The sequence below is a fragment of the Pristis pectinata genome, chromosome 35, assembly GCF_009764475.1.
Source record: "Pristis pectinata isolate sPriPec2 chromosome 35, sPriPec2.1.pri, whole genome shotgun sequence".
Taxonomy (NCBI): Eukaryota; Metazoa; Chordata; class Chondrichthyes; order Rhinopristiformes; family Pristidae; genus Pristis; species Pristis pectinata.
This window is the reverse complement of record NC_067439.1, coordinates 10830348-10857048: the sequence shown is the minus strand read 5'-3', so window position 1 is coordinate 10857048 and position 26701 is coordinate 10830348. Positions and strand designations below refer to the sequence as shown.

Here is a 26701-nt window from a genome sequence, read left to right as displayed (position 1 = left end):
CCATTTACTTTTAAGCAGTGACTCCCTGGTTCTAGTTTGTCCACAAGAGAAAACATTCTCACCACATCTACCCTTTCAAATCCCCTCATGGTCTTGTATGTTTCAATCAAGTCCCCCCTCACTCTTCTGAACATCAGTAGATACAAGCCTGACCTGTCCAAACGTTTCCTGTAAGACAACTCACCCGTTCCAGGTAACAATGCACTAACATCCTTCCTAACACAAGGAGATCAGATGTGGTCTCACCAATGTCCTATAGAACTTAGCATCACCTCTTTACTTTTGTACTAATTTGCCTTGCAATTATAATATCGTTAGCTTTCCTAATCACTTGCTGACTCTGTATACTAGTCTGATACAAATCACATAACCTAGAGCTCTGCAACCCTTCTCCACATGGGTAACATGCTTCAGTTTTCTTTCCACAATTTCATATTAACTCCCAATAGTGAACAGGGTGTATGCCAGCCTGTAATAGCAGAGCACACATTATTAATCTGTAATATCATGTAACACTGTGGTTAATCTGTGATAGCACAGATGTGTTGTTAACATTATTTCACATTATCCCACATTATACTCCATTTGCCAGTTCTTTACCCGGTCCTTAACCAATTCTTGTGTAAACCACCCCCCTCCCCCCCCCCCCCCCCCCGCCATATCCTCTTCACAACTTGCAATCCTACCTATCTTTGTGTCACCAACAAATTTTGCAACTGTTCCTTCAATGGCTTTATCCAAGACATTTATATAAACTGTAAAAATTCAAGGAACCAGCGCTATTCCCTAATGCATCCACTCATTACAAAGTGCCAACCAGAACAAAATTCATTTATGTCTACTCTCTGTATCCTGTGAACCAGACAGTCTCCTACCCACACAGGTATCTTCCCTCTTATGTAATGAGTTCTTATTTTCATCAATGCATTTCCTTGCAGCACCTTATCAAACGGTGGCTGGAAGTCCAGGTGTTGTACAGGTACCTCTCCATCCTTATCCTGTTGCTTCTTCAAAGAACTCTAAGAATATGATTTCCCTTTCACTAAACCGTTGACTTTGCCTGATTACTAAATCAATTTTCTAAATGCCCTGTTATAATGTTTTGAATTATACCTTCTAACGATTTCCCAGTGATAGATGTTAAAGCTGACAGGCCTGTAGTTCCAGTGCACCGACAACTCACCGATACTGCTTCCTGAACTAATACAGGACTTGAAAATGACATCAATTTCGCTGCCAATTTCCACCCTGCCCTCACCTCCACATGGTCCATCTCTGACCCCTCCCTTCCTTTTCTGGATCTGTCTCCATCTCAGGGGATAAGCTAGCCACCAACATCCACTAGAAGCCCACATACTCATTCAGCCACCTTGATTATACTTCCTTCCATCCCTGTCTCCTGCAAGGACTCCACTCCATTCTTCCTGCTCATCTGTCTCCATTGCATTTGGTCCAATGATGAGACTTTCCACACATCTGCCTCTGAAATATCTTCCATCTTCCTGAACCGTGGTTTCCCCTCTTCCATCGTTGAGAGGTATCTCATCCATTCCCTGCACCAACTCCTCACCTCTTGGACAGAGCAAGAACAAAGTTCCATGGTCCCTACCTTCCATCCCAACAGCCTCCACATACAACAGGGCATCCTTGGCAATTTTGTCCAGCTTCAACGAGATTTTACCACCAGACACACATTTCCTTCCCCTACCCTTTCAGCATTTTTAAGGAACTGTTCATTTTGCAACTCCCTGGTCTGCTCTTTACTCCCTATCTTACAGCAACCTCTGAGAATCAACCCTTGTCCCCTCCCCTTCTCTCCTTCCCACCTCCCAGAGACCCAAGAGTCCTTCCAGGTGAAGCAGCAATTCACCTGCACTTCTTGCAATCTAGTCCACTGCATCCGGTGTTCACGCTGTGGTCCCCTCTACATCGGAGAAAACAAACACAGACAGGGTGCATGCTTTGCGGAGTATCTCTGTTCAGACTACAGGGGTGACCCCAAGCTTCCTGCTGCTTGTCACTTTAATTCACCATCCCAATCCGACCCATGGCCTCTGCACTGTTACAACAAAGGCCCAATGCAAGCTTGGGGAACAATGGCTCATCTTCCATCCGGGCACGTTGCAGCCTGCAGGATTCAACGTCTCCATTTCTCCAGGTAGCTCACTCTCTCTGTCTGTGTTGGAACCGGGTCTTTCTGCTGTAAGTTCCCCACCGGTGACACTGGCTCAGTTTCTCTCTCTCCGATAGTACAGCCTGACCTGCCAAGTATGTCCCACAGGCAGCTGTTAACAGTACATTATGCTTCTCTATCTGTTATCATCCTCTAACTGACCCCTTTAACCTTTTTGACCAGGCGACCCCTACAAATCATCCCCACGGAAACTCTCGTTTCATCCATCACAGATAATCCTTTGTCCTGTCCGTCCCTGTTTCCACCTTATTCACAGAAACAGGCCCTTTGGCCCAACTCCTCCATGCTGACAAAGATGCCCATCTAAGCTAGTCCCAAGGGCAGGCAAGGTAGTGTAGCGGTTAGCATAACGCTTTACAGTGCCGGCGACCTGGGTTCAATTCCGACCACTGTCTGTAAGGAGTTTGTACGCTCTCCTCATGTCTGCGTGGGTTTCCTCTGGGTGCTCTGGTTTCCTCCGGGTGCTCTGGTTTCCTCCCACATTCCAAAGACGCACGGGTTAGGAAGTTGTGGGCATGCTATGTTGGCACCGGAAGCGTGGCGACACTTGCGGGCTGCCCCCAGAACACTCTACGCAAAAGATGCATTTCACTGTGTTTTTCGATGTACAACATGTGAGTAATAAAGATATCTTGTCTTATCATTTGGCCCGTATCCCTCTGAACCTTTCCTACCCATGTACCTGTCCAAATGTCTTTTAAATGTTGTTATTGTACCTGCCTCAACCACTCCCTCTGGCAGCTCGTTCCATATACACTTTCTCTGCAACTCTACTTTTTTTCCTCTTTCCCAGTTCAGAAGGTCTTCGACCTGAAGCAGTAACTTTGTTTTATTCTCCCACCACCCCATGCCAACCAAGATTCCCATCTAAGCTAGTCCCACTTACCTGCATTTGGCCCATATCCCTCTAAACCTTTCCTATCCATGTATCTTTTAAACATTGTTAATGTACCTGCCTCAACCACTTCCTCTGGCAGCTCGTTCCATATACTGACCACCCTCTGGCTGAAAAAGTTGCCCCTCAAGTTCCTGTTAAATCTCTCCCCTCCCCCTTTAAATCTATGCCCTCTGGTTCTTGATTCCCCAATCCTGGGGAAAAGATTGCACATTCACTCTATCTATGCCCCTCATAATTTTACACACCTCTATAAGATCACATCTCATTCTCCTACGCTCCAATGAAAAAGTCTCAACCTGCTATTATTATTTTTTCCCCCAGACTCTAGGACCAACGTTTACTTTGTTAACACTTTTCTGCATCAATGGAAACTCTTACCATTTGTTCTTTACATTCCTGTCCAGCTTTATCTCGTACTCTAATTCTTTCTCCTTTATTATTTTTGTAGTCATACTCTTGCTTCTTTTTAATATATTCTGTCTAAATTTTCACAGAGGGTGACTTGTTAACCTGTAGTAGCACACAGGGTGAGAAACTGGGAGATTATGTTGCAGTTGTACAAGTCGTTGGTGAGGCTGCACTTGGGAGTGCTGTGTGCAGTTTTGGTCGCCCTGTTTTAGGACATATGTGGTTAACTGGAAAGAGCGCAGAAAAAATTTACGAGGATGTTGCCAGGACTCGAGGGTTGGCCAGGCTGGGTCTTTATTCCTTGGAATGTAGGAGAATGAGGGGCAACCTTATAGAAGTATTTAAAATTATGAGAAGCAGAGATAAGGTGGATGGTAACAGTCTTTTCCCCAGGGTAGGGGAGTCCAAAACTAGGGGGCATGGGTTTAGGGCGAGAGGGGAAAGACTTAAGAGGGACCTGAGGGGCAACTTCTTCACGCAGAGGGTGGTGAGTGTATGGAACGAGCTGCCAGAGGAAGTGGGTGAGGCAGGTACAATAGTGTCATTTAAGAAGCACTTGGATAGAGACATGGAGGGGCAGGGCCTGGAGGGATACGGGCTGGACACAGGAAATAGGAACTAGCTGGGTGGGCACAGTGCTCGGAATGGGCCGAAGGGTCTGTATCTGTGCTATACTGCTCTATGACTCTAAACTAACCTGGAAGAACAGACAGTTGCATTGTTAACATATAAGATATACAAAGTGTGCTGTTAACCTTTAATAGCACACACAGAGTGACTCGTTAGCCTGTTGTAACATACGAGTTCAATATTATCCAGCACTAGTATGCTCCAGTATTATACCATAAGGTTTACACTGCTCTTTTGCACCTTATTCTGTTCAGTATCAGGCATTATTGATATGAGAAGCCTGCCAGAGAAAAGTAATGAACAAAGAGGGCAACCGTTAAGCAGGCTGACATTTTTCATGTCACTGTACCTGTTGGATCGGTTCTGGAACAGCATCTTCAGTTCTTCTCGGTCACTTCTTGGCTGCAATTGGCCTTCGGCAAGAACTTGGTACAACTTTTTTGCAGGCAATGATGGTGGGGTGGAAAACGGAGGGGGAGGGGGAGGAGGGGGAGGTGGGGGTGGGGGAAGCTGCGACCTTTCTGAATCAGAAGGCATCACAGTGTCATCCTCCCAGGAACTTGCGCCCCATTGTTGCGATATTTGTGTTTCAGGACGTTGCATTCACTGGAATCAGTTAATTTGTGTTTCAGTTTTTAAATTAGACAGGCTACGTATCCCCTGAATGAGGGTCTTTTCTTGTGTCAACTTTCCTTAGCGACCAGGGCAGCAGGAGTCCAGAACCGACAAGGTATAATACCTCCACAAGGTGGAAAAAAAGTGTAAATCAGTCTTGGTTATAATTCAGACACTTTGTACATTATTCACAGACTGGGATGTACGGTTGTTGTGATTACAGGTGGTGAAGATGTTATTAGGGGAAGGGCTGGAGCGGGGGACAGAGTATGGGATGTTACTGGCAAGGGGCAGGAAGGCTGTAGTTAGGAACTGGCGTTTGGAGGAGGAAATGGAATGAAGGTGGGAGGTGGTGTTGGGAGGCAGAGTGGAGTGGAAGTGCGGGGTGGTGTTGAAGAAAGGGGCATAGAAGAAGGACAGTGCTTGAGAGGTGGAGGAATCATAGACCACAGACTGGGCTATTTCAGCCCACCATATCCATGCCACTGTGATGCCTATCTACATTAATCCTATTTGCACACATTAGGCCCGCACCCTCTACTCCTTTCCTATACAAGTACCTGTCCAAACTCTTTTAAACTGAGGTACAGTGAAAAACATGTTTTGCATACTTTCATACAGATCAATACATTCCACAGTGCATTAAGGTACTACAAGGTAAAACAATACAGAATGCAGAGTAAAGTGTCACAGCTACAGAGAAAGTGCAGTGCAGGTAGACAAAAAGGTGCAAGGTCATAATGAGGTAGATTGTGAGGTCAAAGGTCCATCTTATCGTACTGTTCAATAGTCTTATAACAGCAGGATAGATGCTATCCTTGAGCCTGGTGGTACATGATTTCAGACTTTTGTATCTTCTGCCTGAAGGGAGAGGGGAGAAGAGAGAATATCCCGGGTGGGTGGTGCCTTTGATTATGCTGGCTGCTTTACCGAGGCAGTGAGAAGTATAGACAGAGTCCATGGAGGGGAGGCTGGTTTCCGTGATGTGTTGACCTGTGTCCACAATTCTCTGCAGTTTCTTGTGGTCCCGGGCAGAGCAGTTGCCATACCAAGCCATGATGCATCCAGATAGGATGCTTTCCATGTTGCATTGATAAGCCATGGGAGATATGCCAAATTTCTTTGACCTCCTGAGGAAGTGGAGGCACTGGTGAGCTTTCTTGGCCGTGGTGTCTACATAGTTGGACCAAGACAGGCTGTTGGTGATTTGACAACAATAAACCAATCCAATTCCAATTATTGGATTCTCACCCTGTACGTACCTCCACCAACCCCTCTGGCAGCTCATTCCAGATATTCACCACTGTGTGTGTGTGTGTGTGTGTGTGTGTGTGTGTGGGGGGGGGGGGGGGGGTTGGAAACAAACCTACCCCTCAGATCTCCTTTAAATTTTTCCCCTCTCACTCTAAACCTGAGCCCTCCAGTTCTAGACTCCCCTGCCCTGGGAAAAGATCCTATCTATCCTATCTCTGCCCCCTCATAATTTTATAAACCTCCAAAACATCACCCCTCAGCCTCCTACCTTCCAGTGAGAATAAACCCTGCCTACCCAGGCTCTCATAACGACAGCCTCCATTCCAGGCAAGATCCTGGGGTGGAGACAGAGAGGTGGGATGGGGGGGGGAAGTATATTAAGGCAACACACTGGGTGAAGGCAGGCGTGCACGGGGGAAGATATTTGCGCTGGGATCTGCAAAGGACGTTGGTAGTCATGGGGCCGGGTCTCTGCGCTGGAAATTGGACCAATCAGATTTCAGTGCCTGTGTGATTGGTTTGAAAGGAACACCACGCATGATTGACATCTAAGCACACCAATCACCACGGCCCGTAGGCTTCCCCTCATCCAATCAGTTTTTGAACCTGCCCTTATTAGGAGACAGAGGTTAGAAAAGGGAGAACGGGCAAGCGAAGGTGTTGTTAGCTCAGAGGATCGTTCAACCGGCGGCGAAACGTGAATAAACCCGGTAATAAACCGTGGATTTGGTCGCGTGCTCGTAGTTTTTTTAACGTCAGCTCTCAATTTGGCGGGTTTTTTTGTGATGTTGATTGATAATGTGAGGAGCCAATCACAGCGCGGCTTGTCGGCAGAGCCGGCCAATCGGGGGAGGGCGTGGGCGGGACGTCGGGCGGCCGGGCTGTCGGTTGGGGAGACGCCGGACAATCGCCGTCCATCCGTGAGTGCCGGGCGGCGGCGGCGGGGCGCAACCGGCGGGGGCGCGGCGGCCCGACCCTTCCCCCCCCCCCCCCCGCCGGGGGGCCGCCCGGATCGCGCAGGCAGCGGCGGCCGCAGAGCCGCGATCTTACCGGGCTGTGTGAGGGGCCTCCGGCTCGGTCCGGGGTGGGAGGTCCCGGCCGGGCGGGGCTTCCGGTTTGCGTCTGCCCGGGGAGGGCGCCCGGGGCCTCGCTGGCCGGGGCCCGGGGAGGAAGGGGGGAGGCGGCCAGGGCGCCGGGGCCCGGGGAGGAAGGGGGGAGGCGGCCAGGGCGCCGGGGCCCGGGGAGGAAGGGGGGAGGCGGCCAGGGCGTCGGGGCCCGGGGAGGAAGTGGGGGGGGGGGGGTGCCCGGGGCCTCGCTGGCCGGGGCCTGGGGAGGAAGGGGGGGATGCCCGGGGCCCGGGGAGGAGGGGTGGGTGGGTGCCTGGGGCGTTGCTGGCCGGGGCCCGGGGAGGAAGTGGGGGGCGCCCGTGGCCTCGCTGGCCGGGGAGGGAGGAGGGCGCTCGGGGCCGGGGTGGGGGAGGAGAGGTGCCTGGGGTGTCGGTGGGGGCCCGGGGGGGAGGGAGGCGCCTGGGACCTCGCTGGCCGGGGCCCGGAGTGGAAGAGCCCGCTGACCGGCACTGGGAAAGTTGTGAAGTGGTGAGGGGGACAGTCGGTGTGGGTGTGTTGGGGGGAGACGGCGTCTAATGCCTTCGGTAGGCGGTGGGCAGGGACAAGAGCAATTGGTATCGGCTTATTCATTGTCACATGTACCCAGTTACGGTGGAGAACTTTTGTCTGCCTGTCATCCAGACAGATCATTCCATGCACAAGTGCGTCAAGGTAGTAGAAAAGGAAAGCAGAATGTAGAATATAGTGTTACAGAGAAAGTGCGGAGTGGTACTGTTGATCCTTCGCTTAAATTTGAAGACATTTGGAGTCCATTTATTCAATACTTTCATATGATCATAGATCCCTTTTCAATAACTTTTCAATTTAGAGGAACGGAGTTGACGACATAATATTGCTCTGTTTTAAATTGAGAATTTTCAGTACAGTCTTTTTTTGAAATTTTCTTTTTAGTTTGGTTTGATTATTTACAATTTTTTTTAGTTGGGTATTTTTTTCCTTTTTATATACACAATAAATCTTTTTCTTTCCTTTTATATTACATTCATCTACTAACAGATAGTGAGATCTAAAGATTTTTTTATATTATTATTCTTTATGATTATCTATGCTGTGATTGTTCTCTTGATCTCTTCGTATTACATGTACAATCGTCGATGATATATATTAACCTGTATTAATTTGGAAACTCTTAAAAAGATTAGGAAAGAGTGCAGAGCAGGTAGACAAAGTGCAAGGAGGGCATTTGACCTTGTGTAACTGCATTTCAAGTGAGATTGAATGCCTCAGCCCGGCTGATCAGGATCGCAAAGGTTCTGGGTCCAACATTTGGCTCAGTGGCGACTAGTAGATGGGTGGTTTAGTCGCTGCAATGTTGCAAGAGACACGAGACTGCAGGTGCTGGAATCTGTAGCAGCATGCAATCTGCTGGAGGAACTCAGTGGGTTGAACAGCATCTGTGAGTGGGGTAGGAATTTTCAGGTTGACAGGTTGAGTCTGTATTCTATGGAGTTCAGAAGAATGAGGGGGTGACCTTATTCGTAATTGGTTTATTGTTGCCACATGTACTGAGATCCAGTGAAAAGCTTTTGTTTCCATGCCATCCAGACAAATTATTCCATGCATAAGTATATCAAGGTAGTACGGTTGGGGGGGGGGGGGGGGAGACAGAAACAATGCAGAATATAGTGTAGTAGTTACAGAGAGTGCAGGTTGACAAAGTGCAAGGGTCATAACTAGGTAGATTGAGAGATCAAGCATTCATCTTGAGCATACAAAAGGTCCATTCAAGAGTCTTATGACAGTGGAATAGAATCTGTTTCAAGACTCTTGAATGGACCCCTTGTACATAAGATTCTAAGGGGACTTGACAGGGTTAAGTCCAGATGAAGGATCTAGACTGGAAATGTTGACTGTCCATTTCCCTCCACAGATGCTGCCTGAACTGCTGAGTTCCTCTGGCATTTTGTTTTTTTTTGCTCCAGATTCCAGCATCTGGAGTCTTTGTCCACATTTGACAGAGTAGATGTTGAGATGTTTCCACCAGTGGGAAAGTCAAAAAGGGAATGTAGCTACAGAATAAGGAGCTGGTCTTTTGAACCTGAGGTGCATAATCATTTCTTCTCTGAGGGTGGTGAATCTTGAATTCTCTGTCCCAAGGGTCAGACATTGCTAGATATATTTAAGGTGGAGATAGATAAATATTTGAAAGCTTAAAGAATTGGGAGCTATGGGGAACTGGCACAGAAGAGGTGTTGAGGCTAGCACAGGTCAGCCATGATCATATTGAATGGCAGGACAGGCTTGAGGGACCCAGTGCCTTGCTTCTGCTCCTATTTTCTTGTGTTCTCTTGTTTGCCATCCCTATGTTCATTATCTGCCACTTCTCCACACTGGTGTTTGCTACTTTTGTTCACTCAACCAATACATTGATGGTATCTTGCAGTCTACAATTTTTTTTCTATTAATTGTGCTGTTGGTTTTGGTATAATTAGCAAACTCTTCAGCCTATCAGTTGCTTTTACCCAAGAAAAAGTGGGGCTGTGGAATTTGCTGACTGAAACGAATTGAAGGCAGAAATCCTCATATCTTTTTAAAAACACGTACCCTGGATGAGCACATGCATTGTTGTACTCTGCAGAATAACAGTCTGAAAAGTGGGGATTGCAATGTGGCACGAAGAGTTTCATTTAGTGCCTGTTTGTGGTCTTCATTGTCAGCACCAGACCCACGTGTTGTTCACTGACATAAACGAAAAGGGTCCAAGTAAGGGTTTTGTGTGACCTTTGGTCATTGTTTTGTGAACAAAGCCAAAATCCTTTTGGATTTATTAAATTTCACAAGTTGCTATGGTTGGCTTTAAATTTGTGATTTCTGGGTCAACTTTTGCTCTCCTACAGTGATCTGTGTTTGTTGATTTTCTGTAGCAGTGAAGAAGTTTGTTTTGCAGTGATTGCCATCAGGCCATGACTGATCTTTTTTTCTCGTTTTGAATTTCATTTAGTTCAGTGAAGAGCCATGTCTGTCCAGGACACCCGTCCAAACCACACCATCTACATCAATAATTTGAACGAGAAGATTAAAAAAGATGGTAACTATTTGGAGAGCATCTGAAGCAACAGCACCTTGAGTTAATGGGTTGCACATCAGTGAATTTGACAACAGGGTTACAGAGGATGGCATGGAAACTTGGTTCAAAAGCAGGCCATTTGACCCAATTGGTTCATATCTGGTTACTGTTTTCCATTCTCCCATGTATTTATCAACCTCGTTTATCAAGGAGTACTGAACTGTTACCCGTTATAGCAAATCCCAACTTGTACTGTTTGGGGTAAACAAATTTCCCTTGAACCCCTTAAAGGGACTTGTTAGGGTTGACTGTTAGACTTGTGATATATATTTGGAGCTACCAACAGTCCAAAGAACTTCTCCATCTGTCGCTCTTTAAACTCCTTCATAATTTTAAATTCCTCCCTTGGCTCACCACTTGTTTAAGGGAGAATAGCCCCATCAATTCCATCCTTCCGTGTAAGTTAATACTCTAGTAGTGTGATTCATGCATCCCTAATACCTCAGTTCTTGTATTATGGAGACCAGCACCATGCCCTGTGTGACTTCATGTGTAAGCAAGCGTTTGTCATCATCCTGTACACCAGTGAACGAAACCACAGCAGTGATTAAGGTCTGTTGACACTTGTTATTCTGTGCTGAGTTGAAACAAAAGCTGATTGATGTTCTGTGTGTCTCCAGAGCTGAAGAAGTCGCTCTATGCCATCTTCTCCCAGTTTGGCCAAATTCTGGACATCCTTGTCTCCAGGAACCTGAAGATGCGGGGGCAGGCCTTTGTCATTTTCAAGGAAGTCAGCAGTGCTACCAATGCCCTAAGGTCTATGCAAGGGTTTCCGTTCTATGACAAGCCGATGGTGAGTTCCTCATGGATGTACTCTATTCTTGGGCACACTAAAGTGTGATGCTTGGCCTTTTGCTTTTATTTCAATCTTCTACTAATGTGATTGGGTTGCAGTTGACCCAAATGCAAAGAAATTAAGTCACAAATGAGACATACGACCCACCTAGTCTGAGCCGGTGTGTTTGGTCCACACAAACCTACTGCCCAATTAACCTGATCAGTATAACCTGTTACATTATCCTTCCTGTGCTTATCTGGTTTACCTTGGATGCCCTTCAACTGCTCCAGGATGTAGCAAGTTCCAATTGAACCAAAACTTTAAGGTCTTGTCTCTTGTCAGCAAGCCTTATCCCCACTTGTTAGCTTGAGAGGTTTGCAGCTGGTACTCCTTCCTTTTCTTCTGCGCTACTATAACTTGTGTTCTCTATAGAGGATTTTTTTACTGCAGATCAAATGGAAGTGTTGCTCCTGCACCAGGGGTTTTAACGACAAGGCCCAAATTACCCTCGTGGCATTTCAGTAGTTTGATGCAACATTTTTCCCCCCCCCCCCCCCCCCATCAACAGCGGATCCAGTATGCAAAAACGGATTCTGATATTATAGCCAAGATGAAGGGCACCTACGTGGAACGTGACAGGAAGAAGGAGAAGAGGAAGGTGAAAGCTCCTGAACCTTCTGTCAACAAGAAAGCAAATGCCCCACCAACAGCCAATGCTGTGCCCCCTCCCGTCTCGGTAAGTGTGACCACCTGTGACACCATCTGAATGGGAATGAGTAACTTGTTGGGAATCAAATTACCTGCCTACTCATTGGCTGGATGGGCTGTGTAAGCCTGTTACTGAGGTGACAAAGTCAGTCCAATTTATTGCCATATGCACAAGTCCATGTGTGCACAGGTGCAATGGAAAACTTACTAACAGCAGCGTCACAGGCACACAGCATCAGATGCACAACATTCACAAGAAAAACATACAAAGAACACAATTGGAACAAAAAAAATCAGTCGATTGCATTGCAAAGTGGTCATAGTGTTGACCTACTGAGGTAGTGATTAGGGTTATGCAGGTTTGTTCAAGAGCCACAGAAAAGGCTGTATGATGATGGGGCAGTCTGGGTCCAGCACTGGTCCTGCTGATGAACTCTGAACCATCCCCTGTCCACATTGCCAAGCCATAGGTGAACCCTGATTGCTATTGGTGTTGATCAGTTAACTCTGAAAGGGCGTTTCCAGTCAGCTGGACATTTAGTGTCTTTTCCTAGTTAATCTAAACACTTATGTTTATCACTTGATTTTTAAAATTGGTCTTTTTATGTTAAAAGTTGTTTCTCAAGGTCGAGTTATTGTCATATGCACAGGTGCAGTGGAAAAACTCGCAGCAGCATCACAGGCACATAGCATCAGATAAGCAGCATTCACAAGAAAAGCATAAATTGGACATAAATTATACACATTTTATACAAAGAAAACAATTAGAACAAAAAAGTCCATTTTAGTGCAAAGTGGTCAGGGGCTGAAGGGCCTGTACTATGCTGTGATGTTCTACAGTGTTGCTAAACTGTAGGTGATTAGGGTTTTGTTCTTAATGGTCACAGTTGGATGGTGTTAACTTTGTCTTGCTGCTTGAATTGTTGCATTTAAAACTAGTTTACCTGCCGTGCTGCTGGATAATGTCCAGTTCGACTTGGAAGTGAATTTTTACTGAACTTGAGCAATTGGCTAGGCCTGAACTGTTGAAACCTGAGCAAAGCCAGTGGAATCGTCAGTCTCTCTCCTCCTGCTCTCAGTTCCCTCACTGTCTACTGATCTCAATGGAGGCTTCTGGGATAAATCGTATCAACTCACTTTGCATTCTTGGGAACTAAGCTTCAGCTGTGGGTTACCTCCACGTTGACTCTGGTCTTTGATCTTTAGTGCCTTTTAGGTTTCACCATCTCAGGCACTACTTCCCAAAGTGTCTTCCATGTTTATACAGTCATGGCAATGTTTAAGTGGCCATCACTGAACATCTGGGGTTTGCTGCAGCAGAAACTGGGTCTGTGGTGGGGGCAAAACAGCTGTCAGCAAAGGGGGGGGGGGGGTGCGGGGTGTCATGTTAACACAACATTTGTTGCTCTAGATTTTACTGCTTGGTGAACCAGTCTCTGTTCTTCATTGCTGTGTTTGTCCCAGGGCATGCCTATGATGAGCCAAGCCCCACGGATGATGCCAATGTCGGGGCAGCCTCCCTACATGCCACCACCTGGGATGATGCCTCCACCTGGGATGGCACCTGGCCAGATGCCACCAGGTTCCATTCCTCCTGGCCAAATGATGCCTGGCCAGATGCCACCACCTGCTCAGACGGTAAGTGTCCAGTTGGTGTTTGAGGAATGTAGAACAGTGTAGCACAGTACAGGCCCTCCAGCCCACAATGTTGTGCTGACCTATATACACCTTATCCACATTCAATCTATCCCCCTCTCTACTTCACCTCCCATAACCCTCTATTTTTCTTTCATCCATGTACCTATCTAAGAATCTCTTAAATGACCCTATCATATCAGCCCTACCACCACCCCCCAGCAATGCGTTCCAGGCACCCAGCACACTTTTTTTAAGAAACTCTCTCAGACATCTGCCCTTAACTTTCCTCCATGCACCTCAAACAGATGACCTCTGGTATTGGCCGTTACTGCCCTGGGAAAAGATGCTGGCTGTCCACTCTGTCTATGCCTCTAATCTTGTACACCTCTGTCAAGTCACTTCTCATCCTCTCTCACTCCAAAGAGAAAAGCTGACTGGCTCAAACTCTCCTCATTCTCCAATCCAGGCAGCATCCTTGTAAATCTCCTCTACCCTCTCCAAAGTTTCCACATCCTTCCTATAATGTGACCAGAACAGCATACAATATTCCAAATGTGGTCTAACCAGAGTCTTAGAGCTGCAACATTACCTCTCAGCTCTCGAACACAATCCCCTGGCTAATGAAGACCAGCACAACATACGTCACCATAACCACCCTATCAACTTGTGCAGCAACTTTGAGGGACCTATGTACTTGGACACCAAAGATCTGTTCCTCCACACTGCTGAAAATCCTGCCATTAACCTTGTACTCTGCCTTCAAGTTTGATCTTCCAAAGTGTATCACTTCACACTTCTCAGGATTGAACTCCATCTGCCACTTCTCTGCTGGGCTCTGCATCCTGTCTATATCCCATTGCAACCTATGACAACCTTCTGCACTATCTACTACACCACCAACCTTCGTGTCATCTGCAAACTTACCAACACACCCTTCCACTTCATCCAAGTCATTTATAAAATTCACATGGAGATGAAAGTACAAATACCCTCCGAATTGTAGACAAACTCTTACCTTGGCAATTGGAAAAAATTCCTGGAGGAAGGCCCTCATTATGTGATGAGTTCTCTTAGTGGCTTCACCACTGAGTGTTTAAATCTGTGCTTTGTTCTTGGGCATCCCTGCATAAGTTGCAAGGAAATGCTCTGCCCTGTTAAGATTGCTTTACAGAATTGTTTCTAAATATTTACTTTGTTGCTCACTGATTTAGAATTAACTGACCTAAATTAAAATCCTATGTCATCTTTTTCATTAAACTTGGGGTCCACTGCCATTGTTTATTTTTGCTAACCACTCGAAGCATCCCATGATGTGGCAGGGCTCAGTGCCTGAGCTGGACTACCAAGCTTTAAGATTTAGCCTTTGGAGTGAAGCAGTCAGTCAGGGTCTTGTGGCACTGAGAAAGCAGAGAGATAGCATAGGGTGTGTGGGTGGGGCAGTTTCTTGAGCAGAGCCACGGTGCCGTGTGTCCTGTGGTGAGAACGACTTGCATGGAACTTAACTGCCATTTCTTTTTTTCTGTTCTCCAGGTGTCTGAAAATCCACCCAATCACATCCTCTTCCTGACCAACCTGCCTGAGGAGACCAATGAGTTGATGTTGTCCATGCTTTTCAATCAGTAAGTATCAGAAGGGGCAAAAATGACTAGACCTGCAACTGAGATGCTGAGCTGGGGAGATGAGTGCTGAATAAATGTGTGGGTATTGCTGGAGGGTGTGGGGTTGGTGGGTGCAAGGATGGGGAGGTTTACTTTTGTATCTGAGGTTCCCAGAGTGAAGGAAGGTGCCATTTCCCCTCGTCCCTTCTGACCTTCCAGCTTGTGGGAGAGGATGAAAATCAAACAAAACTGCAGATGTTGGAAATCTGAAATAAAAACAGAAAATGCTCAGTAGGTCAGGCAGCATCTGTGGAGAGAGAAATGGTTAATGTTTCAGGTCAAAGACCCTTTGTCTGAAAGTGAGAAGGTGGACACTTTCTGGAACTTCACCTTGGTTTCCTTACTTTCCCACTTCTGAGGGTGGGTCTTTGATGTTAAACTCTGTTCTTCTTTCCACACACGCAGTGCCTGACCTGAGTGTTTCCAGCATTTTGTTTTATTGTTGGAGCAGTTGTCCCTCATCAACGTTTGTTTTAGTCTCATTCTAACCAGGAACTCGTCAAACTTGGTTGAAGGGCTGTGGGTTAAAACAAAGTTCTTTTGGGGTGGAGGGGCTGAAAATGCTCAGTGGGTCGGGCAGCATCTATGGAGAGAGGAATGGTTAATGTTTCTGAAAACCCAGGGAGCCTTTATATGGGAAGAGGCTTCTTACTGGGCTGAGATATTTGTCCTGCCATTATGTACTTTTGTTTATCATGGTATAGCAAAGATCTTTGCTGTCAGTGTGCCAGCCATTGCTCAGCAGTAGCCTTCTGCTCCGTGTCGAAGGATGGTTTGAATTCAAGTCCGCCCCCCGCCTGTCGAGCAGCAGTGCAAGATCCAGGCTGACTGAGGGAGTGTTGTGCAGCTGCTCATGGTATCAGATGTGTTGAGCTCCAGTCCACACATATCAAATAAATCCCAAACCACATTTTGAAGATTGGGACATTCTCCCTGGTGTCCTAAACAATATTGATCCCACAATCGGCATCACTGAAAACATTTCATCTGTTGTTTTCATATTATCAATAGCAAGCTCCCACAAAGTAATTTGTCTACCTGGCTTCTATGTTGCAACAGTGACTATACTTCAAGAGTACTTTAGATGTACAAGCACTTTGGAGCCACCCTGACAGGTGGATGGTGCTGGGTTTTGATGGTTGCCTTGTGCTCCACTGAGCTTCTGCCTCCTCATCTCCAGGTTCCCTGGGTTTAAGGAAGTACGCCTGGTCCCTGGTCGCCATGACATCGCCTTTGTGGAGTTTGACAATGAGGTCCAAGCTGGCGCAGCACGTGATGCCTTGCAGGGGTTCAAGATCACTCAGTCGAATGCAATGAAGATCTCCTTTGCAAAGAAATGAGGGTTCGAGAGAATCGAACTGGTTAATTTTGGCTTTGCTTTCAAAGCCCTTTCATGTTTTTATATAAATAGTGCAGTAATTGGTTTGTGTATTAGACTCGAAAGTTCAGGTGCCTCAGGTAAGTGAGGGTGAAGAGCCCCTTGGGTTCACCTTGCTCCTTGGGAGATCCATCCTACCCCAGTGGACTCTCCACAAGAGTTCCAACATCACATAGACCCCGTGTGAATGTGGCTGCCTACTCCTGGAGTGCAGCTGAGTGTACAGTCAGGACTGTTCAGATTGTGTTGTGGGTGTTGCATCCTCTCCTTGGCCACTTGCATCAACCTGAATCACCCCATTTCCTTTTCAAATGATATCCAGAAACTGGTAATGGCCTTAACCGTGACTGAAGGTACTGGATGGAGCTGCTTCTCCCCTCTATTTCTTTGCATTTGTGTGCCCTGTTGTGGCTGTAGCTTTGAGTGAATGAATGTCTGCGTTTGACTGACTGAGGCAAGTTTGTTTAATCGCACCAAGAAAGCTGTTCACCCAGAGTCTCAGTGACATTGCACCTGGAGCTTTCCAGTAGAAGAATTAAAATTGTTTTTTTATAACCTGCTGTGTGTGTTTGTTTACCTTCTGAGCTCTGGTTTGTAGTATTACAGAGTTGGGCAGTCAGCCTGTTTGGTCCCCTTGCACAACTTCGTCTGTTCAGCCCCACAGGTTTTGGCTTCACCTGAGATTCCTCCCACCATCGATTTAACAGTGTCTGTTAGCCCTTTATTCCTCCTCCAAGCCCCTCTATGCTCAGCTGCATTCCTCCTATTTATCATGTCAATTCAACATGGCAGCAAGTTCCACATTGTAAAAACATTTCTTCCAAATTTATTTGAATTGTGATGGTCTTGTATTTATTGCCTCTTACTCATCTTTACAGATCCTTTCTGTGGTCTTGTTGTCTCCAGTCTATTCCTCTTCTACCCACAGTAGGATTTCTGATGGCCTCTAACACTTGGTATTTCTTGGGTCGAATGGTCATCTCAAGTTACAAGGGAATCCAGCCTCTCTCCTGTGTTGTCCATATCCTCAAACTCTCCCCACCACCAGATTTACCCATGCCCTGTAAAATGACTTGCTTTGACTGTCTTTTCCACAACCAAGGTTTCCCCTGCACTCTGGCAGGACTTGTGACTGTGTGCATCCAATTTCCCACCTCCTTTCACCTGCTTCCCCACCCACACAGCCACAATACCCTTTCCTTGTCCTTGGCTTCTTGACTTCCTTGGGGAGTCGAAGATGATTTGTTTCCACTTCCTGGGGGTTTGGAGTTCACTGAGTGATGTGGGATCTGCAGACTTCAAAGGTGGGGCATTGGAACTTGATGGGGTGGGTGGATGGATGGATGTTCCCTCTAGCGCCTGGTTTTCTCAGTGATTTGAGTGCTCATTATTTTAGCAGATGCTCCTCTGCCAGATTGAGCAGCCCTACCCCAGGGGTTCCAATGTGTTGGAGCAGGTGTTGTTTTACAATGAGGCTTTGAGGGCTGCCTTGAAGTTGCTTTCTGTATCAGCTTGGAGCTGAGCACTGGTTTCACGAGGTGGCAGATGTGGCTGATGCAGACCCTCGTTAACTGGGGCCAATAGCCTGTCCTGCTGATGGAGAGAGGAAAATTTTACAAATTGACCCACAGCAGAAGTGGCCCATGGATATCCAGGTATCATTTCAGGACTGGACATTATTGGGCTTAAATCCAGATTCAGACCAGAGGCAGTGTACTAGTTGGTACAGGGCACAGTACTGATGGGTTACCAATAAAACATCTGATGCTGGAAATCTGAAACAAAATATAATGGCAAATACTGGGGATTGTAAGGAAGGAAGTGCCTGTGGAGACAGAAACAGTTAATGTTTTAGGTCAATGACCCTCCATCAGAACCAGAACAGTGAGAAAACAGGTGTCATTTATGTTGCTGAAAGGGGAAAGGGTGGACAGAACAGGGAATGTGTGATGGGGGAGACCAAGGTTGATACAATGCTTTTGGAACCATCCGGCGAGGACAAAGCAAGGGTAGGTGCAGAAACAGAAGAACATGCTGGAACTGAGGTTGTACACAGTAGTTGCTGGAAATCTGAAACAATCTGGAGAGGAAAAGTTCGGGGTTCAGTTGGATGGAGAATTGGTGACAGGCAACGGGAAGCTCAGGGTCACTAAACAAAGGTGTTCTGCAAACCTGTTACCCAATCTGCATTTGGTGTACGATGTGCTGTGGCAACTATTCTTCAAATGTATCCTATCGTGTTCTGGGATGTCACGAGGGATGCTATGGAAATGGAAGTTTTATGGTGGCAGTTGTTACTGGGGTAGTTCCTGGGAATTTTATCTGCTTGAGGGTGTTGTGGCACGGGGGCAGTGAAGCAGCAAGCTTCTGGATTGTGGGCTGCTTGAGCAGGAAGCACCAGTGAGCCTGTGTTCCTGTTTCGTCAACACTGTTCCAGGGTAGGAGATCTGAGACTGCAGATGCTGGAATCTGGAGCAGTTCAGTGGGTTGAGCAGCATCTGTGGGAGGTAAAGGAATTGTCGACATTTCAAGCTGAAATCCTGCATTGGCATCAAATCACAAGACAAAGGAGCAGAAGTAGGCCTTTTGGCCCATCGAGTCTGCTCCATGAGCTAAACTAAAACTATTCCTATCTAGCCCTAATTCCTGGCCTTTTCCCCCATATCCCTTGATACCTTGACTAATTAGATACCTATCCATCTCCTCCTTAAACACCCCCCCCCCCCCCCCCCCCCAATGATCGGGCCTCCATAGCTGTATGTGGCAATGAAATCCACGACCCTCTGGCTAAAGAAATTTCTCCTCTGTTCTAAATGGGTACCCTCTAATTCTAAGACTGTGCCCTCTAGTCCTGGGCTCACCCACCAAGGGAAACAGCTTAGCCACATCTACTCTGTGCAGTCCTTTCAACATTCAAAATGTTTCTCTGAGATCTCTCATTCTTCTGTACTCCAGTGAGTACAGTCCAAGAGGCGACAAATGCAGGGTTCTGATCCGAAATGTTGGCAATTCTTTCACCTTCCCACTCCAAACACACGCACATGCTGCTTGTCCTGCTGAGTTCCTCTGTAAGGTTTTCTTTGGCAAGGTTTTGGAGTGTTGCTGTATGCAGAGTGGGGCTTGATTGTGTTTAAGTCTCCAGATGGCCTGAGGCGCCCCTGGAGTCCAGTGTGTCAGCTGCACTGACTGCAATCCCAAGCTTCCGGTGATCGAGTTAACTGCAGGAATATTTCCGACTTCTTCCCTCCCTGCTTCTGCTATCTGCAGATTTAACATTCCCAGCTGGCAAAGAATAGATCTGTCCAACAGCTGTTCAAGCAGTGGTAGAAACTGACCATTTGGCCAGTCACGGCTGTTGGAATTTTGGTCTGTTAGGGAGAGTGTAGAGGGAGCTTTATTCTGCATCTGACCTTTGTTTTGGGGTTTTCTTTGCCCTTTATCTCCAAGCCCCCATTCTTTTTCCTGTTTTGTTTTAAAATTTATTTACAGTTAAAATGTGATACTTACTGTCTGGGATGCAGAGTTAAGCTCCCTCTACACTGTCCTATCCAGCCCCTGCAGTTCCCACTAGTCCCAGAGAGCCTCCAGTGAGTCAGGGGACACCATGTGCTCCCTCTCCAGAGACACCCAAGTATGAACATGACCCCAGAGGAGAGGTGGGCAGTCAATTTGGACAGTTCCCCTGATCAGCCTGCCACCTGGACCTGTGAGTGGTTACTTGGCCCAGCCCAGGAGCAGATCAACAAGGAAGTCCCCTGACTAGCACCACCACCCCTTTCTCCACACGTGCCATCTCTTCCCTTGTGTATGTAATGTGACAGTGCAGACAGAGCTTCAAACTTTAATGATTGATGAAGTTGTGACAGTGGATGTTGTATACATGGACTTGACAAGGTCCCTCATAGTAGGCTGATCCAGAAGACATGGTAGATTGCATTCAAAGACACAAGAAATTCTGCAGATGCTGGAATCTGCAGCAATACACAAGAAGTGCTGGAGGAACTCAGCAGGTCAGGCAGCATCTATGGAGCTTTCTGCTGGGACCTCTGTGATGCATAAATGATTTGGGCTGATTAATAAGCTGGCAGGTGACACAAAAATTGGCGAAGCTGTGGATAGTGAGGTAGATTGTCAAAGGATTCAGTGGGATCTAGACCAGTTGGAATTATAAGCAGAGAAATGGCAGATGAGTTTAATCTGGACAAGTGTGAGGTGTTACACTTTGGTAGGTCAAATGTATGCAATAAATGGCAGGACCCATAGGAGCATTGATGTACCAAGGAATCTTAGAGTGCAAGTCCATAGCTCCCTAAAAGTGGCAACGCAAGTAGATAGGATGGTAAAGAAGGCATACTTGCCAAGGCATTGAGTAAAAAAGTTGGCAAGTCATGTTGCAGCTGTGTTAGACTTTGGTTTGGCCACATTTGGAGTATGGTGTGGAGTTCTGGTTGCTGCATTACAGAAAGGATGTGGAGGCTTTGGAGAAGGTGCATAAGAGGCTTACCAGAATATTGGCTGGATTGGAGAGTATTAGCTATAAGTAGAGGTTGGGCAAACTTGGATTGTTTTCTCTGGGGCATCGGAGGCTGAGGGGAGACCTGATAGAAATGTATACAATTATGAGAGGCACAGAAAGGGTCGACAGAATCTTTTATTCAGAGTGGAAATGTTGAATATTAGAGGGCATTGCTTTACAAAGAGAGGGGGAAAGTTTAAAGGAGATTTATGAGGCCAGTTTTTTTTTACACTGAAGGGATTTTTTTAGCAGAAGGGATTGTTCCTGTGTTGTGCTGTTCTATGTTCAATGTATAATCCTGTGTATTCCTTGCCCTGTTTTTAGAATAATGAAGAGGGAGCTGGACTGTACACCTGACCTATTCTGTCGCTCCTGATAGTGTAGAGGGAGCTTTACCCTGAATCTAACCCATTTTTTATTTGCTAAGTTGGAGCTTTACTATAAATTTGCTTCTCCCACATTATCACAGCTGAATATTATTCAATGTGCCATGGAGTTCCTTTCCACACTGCACGAGCTTTCAGTCCTGCCCCATTCAAAACTCAGTTCAACTTGATGAAGCCAATATCATTGACAAACAGTCTGAGGTACTTGTTTGGACCATGATGATCTGCCCACACTTGTGATGAATGAGACCAATTCTGTTGCAGGTGAGACCAGTTCTGTTGCTGGTGACCACCTCTGGGAGCAACAGAAGATCACCTGTTTTTATTAAAACTTTGACAAAAGTGAAAATGCTATAACGTTAATAAATACGAGGTTATGTGCTTTGGTAGCAGAAACAGGAAAGCAGATTTTTATCTGAATGATCAGAATAGGAAGGAGGGAGGTGCAGCGAGACCTGGGGGTCCTTTGTGCACCAGTTGATGAAAACATGCAGATGCGATAAGCAGTTAAAAAGGCAATTGGTATGTTGTCCTTCATAGCAAAAGAAATGGCGTGACACCATGAGTACTATCTGCTGTTTTGGTCACTTTATCCGAGGATGTTCTTGCTCCAGAGAGAGTGCAGTGAAGGTTCCTGAGATGGCCGGACTGATGTATGAAGAGAGATTGGAAAGAAGGGGCTTATATGTGTTGGTGTTTAGCAGAGTGAGAGGGGACTGGACAGACAAGGTGCAGGAAGATGGTGGGGATGCCCAGAAGCAGGGCTCAGAGTCTAAGGATGCAGGAAAGGCCATTTGGACAGAGATTAAGAGATTTTTTCACCCAGAGTGGTGAATCTGTGGAATTCTCTCCCACAGAAGGCAGATGAGGCCAAACCATTAAATATGTTCAAGAAAGGGTGAGATCAAGAGATCAAGGGGCAGGTGGAGAAAGCAGGGACCGGGGACTGAACTTGGATGATCAGCCATGATCTTAATCGAAGGGCTGAATGGTCTCTTGTTTCCATGCTGTCCTAGTTCTCCAGAATGCCTCTGCCTTGCCCACCAATCCTGCAGGATCTCCAGTGAGCTAATGAACACCTGGACATAAACGTAACCTCAGAAGAGGGGCAGACAGGCAGGTTCGATGAGCCACCCATCGTCTCGACCTGAATGGCCAGCCCAGACCCTGAAGCAGGTTGCCCGACTGACCCATGTCCCCCTCCCTCCACCCCTTGCGTGTGCTGTCCCTGCCTGGGGGTGTTTAACAGGACGGAGTACGTGAACTCCCTCCTACCTCTGCAATCACTTAATGCACCATTTCTTGTCTCGTTAAGTGCAAGGGACGATGATCTGTTCAAAGGATATTATCAGTCTGGTTCTTTCTAATGCATCTTGCATGGGTGAAATATTTTAAAAACAAGCCACTCAAGAATATTCCAAAGCAAAGCACTTCACTCTTTCAATCCAACTCAAACAGCCGATTTTGAAAAAATATTTTTAATTCAGTGTCGCAGCAAGTGTAAACATTTCTAACTATTGCTTAAGAGTTTATAAGAAGGGAATTATTCTTCAGACTTTTGCCTTGAGCCAGCTCCTGCTGGGAATGACATTCCACACGGTTTTTCGTTTGCTAAACCAATCCTTTTAAGCTCAGCAAACATTGGCCTGGCCTCCTGGGAGGCCACAGGTTCGGTATTTTACCCATAGCTGCCTTGACTCTTCCAGAGCACCAAGGGTTCAGGATGTTTCCTGCAAGGAATAAAACGCAGTCTGGGACATCCCTGACAGTACTCCTCCTTTGTGTGATTGTTTTTTGCACCACTGATGTCCTGTCCAGGAGGGGGGAAGCGGTGCATAAACTGGCGGACAGGAAGCTGTGCGCTGATGAAGAATGCAGCCGTAAGTAATTCTAAGAAAGGAGCTGATCTCAATGTTTTTCTGTGCTGCTGCAAGAGGGGGTTTGAAATGAAATGCAGCACCTCCAGGGAAAGCATTGTTAAGCAAACGTTTAGCTGAAAGATCTAAACCACAGTTGAAAACTGCCTACAAAAGGAGGCTGTTCAGCCCATCGCTATGAACTATCCATTTAGTCCCACCCTCCTGCTTTTTCCTCACAGCCCCTCCAAATTTTTCTATTGCAAGTATTTACCCAAGTACTTGTTCAATCTGCTAATGAATCTGCCTCCACTGCCCTTCCAAGACACTGGGTTTCAGATGATGATAGTGCAGCATAGAGAGACTGCTTCCTGATTGCCCTTTGATCCTTTCCCTAAGCTGTGTGCCCTCACTCAGCTAATAGAAACACTCTCCCCTTATTTATTCTATCCCTGTGTTCACCGGCCCAGATGCTGCTGGCTAAATGTTGCCTTGATTTAAAAATCCTTACCCCTGTTTTCATATCCCTCCATGGCTCCTCCTGATGTCTCTCCTCCAGTATCACAACCCTCTCTGCTCCACTAATTCTGGCTTCTTGATCACCCCTGATTTTGTCTGCTGCTCTGTAATGAGTAGCTATACCTTCAGTTGCCCTGATCCCTGGGATCCCCACCCTCAACATCTTTGCCTCTCCATCTCTTTCTCCATTTAAGGCATCTCTTTAAACTGCCTCATTGATCAAGGACATGCAACCCAGTGTCAAATGAGACTCCTTGGGACATTTAGCTACATTAAACATACTATATAAAGACATACTATTGTTTTCTAATGAACGTCTTACATAACTGAATGTAAAGAGAAACACCTTCTGCCAGTGGAAGAAATGAACAGAATTACAAAAGTAATTACCCGGCTGGTTTCCCTGAGGTACTGTGGCAATCCTTGGAGAGATTAGGCCTGGTAATTGTGTGTTTAGGCCCATGGGTTGGGAATGGGGACTTGGCCAAGGTTAGATCTTCAGTCCATGGACTGACAAGTCCCTCTGGTTTCTCTTTGACGATACTTTCAGTGCTCCTATGTAGAAAGCAGGCAGCCTTCTCTTAGCTACTTCGTTGGGCACGTCAGTCCATCAGTTAAACATTAGTATTGGATCTAACTTTGGTTACTCCTCATTCCCAACTTGTGGACCTGGGAGCACCATTACCTGGCTAATCTCTCAAAGGAGTGTCACACCGCCATCCAACATTCAGCTCTGGATCTTTGGAGAGATCAGGAGCAGGGACTGTGGCTAATTTTCCCTCAGACTTCTGATAAATAATGGCTGGGTTATTCTGAATTTCACTCTCAACTGCAGGTGCTGGTCAGGTCACTGTGTACACTATTTAAGCATTACCTTCTGTTTATCCTGTAGATCCAATTTCAATGGCTCAAGCACTGGCTGATTACACCGGTCCGGACTGCAGATTCATCAACATCCATCAAGGGCAGATTGTTTATGTGTATGGAAAACTCAAAGGCAGAGGACGCGAGTTCTGGCAAGGCATTGTGAGTCAGACAGAGTCTCAACAGTCTGGATGTCTGATGCTGTGACAGTCTGCTGACCTTCACTGGCATTTATTCCAGGACTGACCTGGTATTTCTGGTGCCTGTTGCCAATATGTGGGCTGTGGGTCTCTCTGGTGTCTGTCTGAGCTGAGTGTGGTGTTCGTTTTTGAGGCTGTAGGTCTGTCTGCTGTTGGTGTCTTAATGGTGACTGGACTGTAAGGTCTGTCTGTTTCTGGGCTGTAGATATGTCTGGTGACTGTCTGGGTTGTAGATCCATCTGCTGTCTGTTTCTGGGCTGTGGAAGACTGTGAGGGATAGACCAATGTCATTGTGACTGACCAGTAACTGATTGACCAGTGTCTACATTTAGGCCCAAGGTGATTATTTTGGGGAGCAGTCAACTGTTCTTGGACTTTTCCCAAAGTCAGTGGTGAGGGAGATCCAACAACTGGTGACGGATGTGATGGAGCTGCCAACAGTGGTGAGTGCTGTTTGACCCCCCCTCCTTATTTGTTTCCCATTCTGGGGTTTGCCAATAGCGGGAAGCAGCTAGCACAGTGGCGTAATAGCTGACACATGCATGCAATAGCTGGCACTGGAGGCAATAGCCACTGGGTATTAGGTGGCACTGGGTGGTAAAGCAGGCTTAGTGGCCAGAAGCTGATGGTCTGGGGAAATAGCAGCCCCACCGGGACACCTGATGGTTTAATGTTTTCACTGTATAAAGGCAAATTTCCCCTCAGTTCCATTTCATACAGTCAGGCATAAGCAGAGAACCTGCTGGGAATCTGACAACAGATGATGGAAACAGTCTTCAGGTTCACTGACAATCGGCAGAGACACTCGGTAATGACTCTGGGTTAAAGGACTGAAGCACTGCCAGAGAATGGCGAATCTTTGCCCGTTGCTCTCTGCAGATCTATTCATTACTTCTATTATAATCATTCTACTTCTTAAGATCTAAATTCTAAGCCCTTGTACTACTTTGATGTACTGATGTGGTGAAATGATCTGTATGGATGGCATGCAAAGCAAAGTTTTTCACTGTACCTCGGTACATGTGACAATAATAATCACAAAGTTGCCCTCAGCTGCTGTGTGCTGCCAATTTGTTCTACTTGTGCCCAACTCTGTGTGGGGTGGAGTAATGGTGATCAAGATCTCCTCCCAGTTACTCCAACCTCTGTAAGAGGCAAATAACTGGTCCAAGAGGACAGAATGGCAGCTGGCTAACATGGTGATAGTGTCTCAGGAGGGGAAATCAGACTGGTTTCCTACTTCTAGACACTGCCCAGTGACCCATAGGTTTGAGAAAATGGAAATTAATTGGCATTCCTACTGTCCTCTCTTCTGGTAAGTGTAATTGTGTGTATTTTATCAGGCACGGTGGTGTAGTGGCTAGTGTAATGCTTTACAGCGCCAGCAACTTGGGTTCAATTCCTGCCGCTGTCTGTAAGGAGTTTGTACGTTCTCCCCATATCTGCATGGGTTTCCTCCAGGTGTTCCGGGTTCCTCCCACATTCCAAAAGACGTACAGGTTAGGAAGTTGTGGGCATGCTATGTTGGCACCAGAAGCGTGGCGACACTTGTGGGCTGCCCCCAGAACACCCTACACAAAAGATGCATTTCACTGTGTGTTTCGATGTACATGTGACTAACAAAGATATCTTATCTTTTGGGCTTGATTGCAATGGTCTCTACCATTGAATAGTCCTCAACTGCCCTTGGACTAGGTTCACACATGAAGGATGATAGAGCAAAGAACTAGATGGAAGCTGATTCCATGGAACCCCTGACATCAAGCCTTGAAGAGGGTGGTGGGTTAACTGTAAAGGTGTTATCCAACAGCTCTGTAACCATGTCTTCTTGTGATTGTAGGATTGGGATTTCCATTGTTAAGAGGGGAGGAGCGAGAGAGAGAGAGAGACCATCCTTCCTACAACATAAGACCAAACAATCCTGTATTGAGTCATTATGTAGAATTAGAAGATCTGAATACTGTGTAAACTGTAGCAATAATGACAAATAAACAGGAATATAGCTGC

At 46.5% G+C, this 26701-nt stretch overlaps 3 protein-coding genes across 8 annotated transcripts in view; 2 read left to right on the top strand and 1 right to left on the bottom strand.

The window, feature by feature from the left end:
• actmap (actin maturation protease) overlaps positions 1–7097 on the bottom strand; it is an 18673-nt gene extending 11576 nt beyond the window's left edge. Inside the window, exons 1-2 of the mRNA XM_052044276.1 lie at positions 7050–7097; positions 4480–4869 (exon numbers count right to left, since the gene is read on the bottom strand). Of these exons, the coding sequence (XP_051900236.1) occupies positions 4480–4733 (254 nt within the window). The 5' untranslated portion in view covers positions 4734–4869; positions 7050–7097. The remainder of the gene's footprint in view (positions 1–4479; positions 4870–7049) is intronic.
• On the top strand, positions 6633–16315 carry snrpa (small nuclear ribonucleoprotein polypeptide A). 5 transcript variants are annotated; one of them, XM_052044283.1, is made up of 7 exons: positions 6633–6709; positions 10068–10154; positions 10814–10986; positions 11540–11707; positions 13144–13317; positions 14848–14936; positions 16156–16315. In XM_052044283.1, exons 2-7 carry the CDS (start codon positions 10082–10084, stop codon positions 16313–16315), a joined length of 837 nt encoding a protein of 278 aa, XP_051900243.1. In that variant the 5' UTR covers positions 6633–6709; positions 10068–10081. The 5 variants fall into 5 exon arrangements, with proteins under 5 accessions (XP_051900243.1, XP_051900244.1, XP_051900247.1 ...); XM_052044284.1 differs by lacking the exon at positions 6633–6709 and adding an exon at positions 6842–6919; XM_052044287.1 differs by lacking the exon at positions 6633–6709 and adding an exon at positions 7550–7594.
• LOC127586378 (melanoma-derived growth regulatory protein-like) lies at positions 16193–26701 on the top strand. 2 transcript variants are annotated; one of them, XM_052044296.1, is made up of 4 exons: positions 16193–16336; positions 24523–24656; positions 25027–25137; positions 26535–26701. In XM_052044296.1, the coding sequence occupies exons 1-4, from the start codon at positions 16312–16314 to the stop codon at positions 26553–26555; spliced, it is 291 nt and encodes a 96-aa protein (XP_051900256.1). In that variant the 5' UTR covers positions 16193–16311; the 3' UTR covers positions 26556–26701. The 2 variants fall into 2 exon arrangements, with proteins under 2 accessions (XP_051900256.1, XP_051900255.1); XM_052044295.1 differs by lacking the exon at positions 16193–16336 and adding an exon at positions 19428–23135.